The 3,747-nt window shown below is 41.5% G+C and overlaps 1 protein-coding gene across 1 annotated transcript in view; it reads left to right on the top strand.

Annotated features, from left to right (window-relative positions):
- cfap44 (cilia and flagella associated protein 44) overlaps positions 1-3,699 on the top strand; it is a gene marked incomplete in the record, with an annotated part of 22,299 nt that extends 18,600 nt beyond the window's left edge. The window contains 3 exon segments of the mRNA XM_014028465.1: positions 998-1,158; positions 1,822-1,956; positions 3,264-3,699. Coding sequence (XP_013883919.1) covers positions 998-1,158; positions 1,822-1,956; positions 3,264-3,437 — 470 coding nt within the window.
- Positions 3,700-3,747: the final 48 nt, after the last annotated feature.

The following is a 3,747-nucleotide window of genomic DNA, read 5'->3' as shown; positions in this document are numbered from 1 at the left end:
ACCTGAACCCTGAACCTGAACCTGAACCCTGAAACTGAACCTGAACCCTGAACCTGAACCTGAACCCTGAAACTGAACCTGAACCCTGAACCTGAACCCTGAACCTGAACCTGAACCTGAACCTGAACCTGAACCTGACTTCACATTTAATCACAGCCTCAACAGGAAACGCTGACAGCTGAAGGATGAAGGGCAGTAGCTAAAGAGCAGCTAAAAGTAGCCTAAAAATGTATTAATTGTTAGTTTCTATTAGTTTAATTTGAAGGTGGGCGGGATCATCTGAAGTGTAGGGGTCACCTCGAGCCAGTTTCACTCGAGGTGACCCCTACAGAAACAAATCAGCCAATCCAAACCAGAGTTATAGCTCGAGTTATAGCTCCAACTTCCAGGTAAACCTCTTCAAAACTAAAAGTATTACTTTCATTGAATTTGCACGTTTTTATAAATAACATTTGAAGTTAGTCAAACAACAGAGTAAATACTTTCACTACCCTGGTTTTATATATGCAGTCAGTTTTTATATTCATTATTTAAATATTGCTAAATGTTATTTTATTTCTTTTTGAGGCTCTTACTTTGAAGTTTYGCTGCTAAAGATGCTACATGCTAACACATGGTACCTAACACATCCAGCACAGCTTGTTAGAGTGGATAAGTTTTATTTAATTCAGGATAAGCGGCAGAAATATACAAGTTATGAATTTTTTTAATGACTTAAAATTAGCAGAACCTAATTTAGTGGATGCTAATGTGTTTCCAAATTAATCCGCCAATTGAGAAGCTAGTTTCACTATTAGCAGGTTAGCGAAACAGTTAGCTCCACTGATAGCACATCAGACTTCAGCTCGTTAACCGACTGACTTGTAGCCGTTTGTTAGCWGCCATCTTGAATCAGGAAACTCTAAAACTAGACGAACAGCATCCAGTTGACCTTCATCAGATGTTTTGCTAACAGCCTTCACGGTGGTCAGAGTTGAGTGTTTCTGTCGTCCTGCAGCTCTGGAGCTGCAGAACACGGAGCTGATGGTGCAGAGGTTCGGGAGGCTGGTGGACCTGGAGGCTCTGCAGACACTGCCGGGTCATCGGAGGCTGGAGGAGCTGAAACAGGAGAAGCTCCTCCTGGAGAAAGCTCAGCGCCAGGAGCTCAGACTGTGGGAGGTACGACTCTGAACTGTTAACCTGCAGCCGCAACCACGTTGAACTGAAGCTGAACGCTGACTCAGCGTTTACTCACTTTACCTGTTTATGTTTACTTCTACATTCTGCTGTCTACCTCCTTCAGCTTAATTTCAGCTGTTTCAGCTGTTCACATATCAAAACGTTTATCTCATTCAGAGGATTGTTTTTTTTTTTTACTTCTGTAGTTTGTAAAATATTTAACTTTATTTTAAGAAATTTCAATAAATCATTTTAAGATTTCCTTTAAAAAATTCTTCTCTATTGGAGCTAACTTTGGCTAGTTTTAGCAACTGGTTTTTAGTTTTATTGAGTTTACATGTTTTTCCTATTTTAATTGTTCTGATGCTTTTAGCTAATGTTCAGCTGTATTTAGATTTCAGCTAGTGTTCTGCTGATTTTAACCTTAGCATAAATTTTCCTAATCATAACTTCTGATTTTCTATTTAGTTTTTATAACGGTTTAGCTCATTTTAGCATCTGGTTAGATTATTTTAGCTGCTGTTTCTAGTTTTGACAACTCAGTTTTAGCTTCTTCGGCTGTTTTCAGCCATCGTTCAGAGCTCATCTTTCACACTGCTTTCCTGTGGCAAACGAAAGTTGTTCTATTTTCTTCATGTTTATTTATTTGTTTGTAAACTTCAGGAGAGGATTGAGGAGGCGCTGCAGGCCAAGATGGAGGTGATGGAGACRAACACACAATGTCTGCGCAGCGTGGTCCAACTCTCCAAACAGAAGAGCCAACTGGAGGCCGAACTTCACTCCAGGCAGAAGAAAACGGTAAAAATATATTTGATTTGTTGTACGGTAAAATACACGGTAACTGTTCACCGTACAGTAAACAACATGTTGACTGTTCACCGTACAGTAAACAACATGTCGACTGTTCACCGTACAGTAAACAACACGTCGACTGTTCACCATACGGTAAACATGTCTATTGCTCACTGTACGGTAAACGTCGATTGTTCACCGTACGGTAAACAACACGTGGCTGTTCACCGTACGGTAAACAACACGCGGCTGTTCACCGTACGGTAAACAACACGCGGCTGTTCACCGTACGGTAAACAACACGCGGCTGTTCACCGTACGGTAAACAACACACGGCTGTTCACCGTACGGTAAACAACATGTCGATTGTTCACCGTATGAGAAACGTCGATTGTTCACCGTATGGTAAACATGTCGATTGCTCACCATATGGTAAACATGTCGATTGTTCACCGTACGGTAAACATGTCGATTGTTCACCGTACAGTAAACATGTCGATTGTTCACCGTACGGTAAACATGTCGATTGATCACCGTACGGTAAACATGTCGATTGTTCACCGTACGGTAAACATGTCGATTGTTCACCGTACAGTAAACATGTCGATTGTTCACCGTACGGTAAACATGTTGATTGTTCACCGTACGGTAAACAACACGTTGACTGTTCACCATACGGTAAACATGTCGATTGTTCACCGTACGGTAAACATGTCGATTGCTCACCGTACGGTAAACATGTCGATTGCTCACCGTACGGTAAACAACATGTCGACTGTTCACCGTACGGTAAACAACATGTCGACTGTTCACCATATGGTCAACACGTCGACTGTTCACCGTACGGTAAACATGTCGATTGTTCACCGTACGGTAAACAACACGTCGACTGTTCACCATACGGTAAACATGTCGATTGCTCACCGTACAGTAAACATGTCGATTGTTCACCGTACGGTAAACAACATGTCGACTGTTCACCGTACGGTAAACAACACGCGGCTGTTCACCGTACAGTAAACAACGTGTCGATTGTTCACCGTATGGTCAACACATCGACTGTTCACCGTACGGTAAACAACATCGACTGTTCACCGTACGGTAAACAACATGTCGACTGTTCACCGTACGGTAAACAACATCGACTGTTCACCGTACGGTAAACAACATGTCGACTGTTCACCGTACGGTAAACAACATCGACTGTTCACCGTATGGTAAACAACACGTCGACTGTTCACACGTTCATGCTGATAAGTTCTGCTGCCAGGATCAGAACCAGAACCAAACTTTGTCTCTTCTCTTTTATCCAGGGCAGACAGCAGTTCCAGGACTACAGGAGACGCTCAGACCAGGAGGACATCCAGCGCCTCCAGGAGCTGGTCCAAACCCAGTCTGAGCAGGCCGAGGCCCTCATCAGCGAGATCCACTTCCTGTCATCTAAAGGAGGCATAGTCCTACCCCCCATCCCCCCAAGTGATGAGTAAGAAAGAAAAAAATATACAGATTAGCTCTTTATTAATATACACATTAGTTTTTTATTAGCTTTAACTTCACTCTGCTGGACAATAAACAATTTATTGTTTTTATGTTTAGTTTTTATGTGATTAAATGTTAAAATATATGTTTTTATAAATGACAAGAACAGGAAGTTCATGTTCTCATCTTCATTCAGAGTTTGTTAAAAAAACTGATGAGTTTTTACTTTTTCTACCAAACCTGACCAGAACCTGACAGGTTCGGTTTTCATATGACATTAATTTTATTTTTTACTCATTTAAATAAACTCTTATTTTC

The sequence above is a fragment of the Austrofundulus limnaeus genome, unplaced genomic scaffold, assembly GCF_001266775.1.
Source record: "Austrofundulus limnaeus strain Quisiro unplaced genomic scaffold, Austrofundulus_limnaeus-1.0 Scaffold765, whole genome shotgun sequence".
NCBI classification, from domain to species: Eukaryota; Metazoa; Chordata; class Actinopteri; order Cyprinodontiformes; family Rivulidae; genus Austrofundulus; species Austrofundulus limnaeus.
This window is presented reverse-complemented; position numbering and strand designations above follow the sequence as displayed.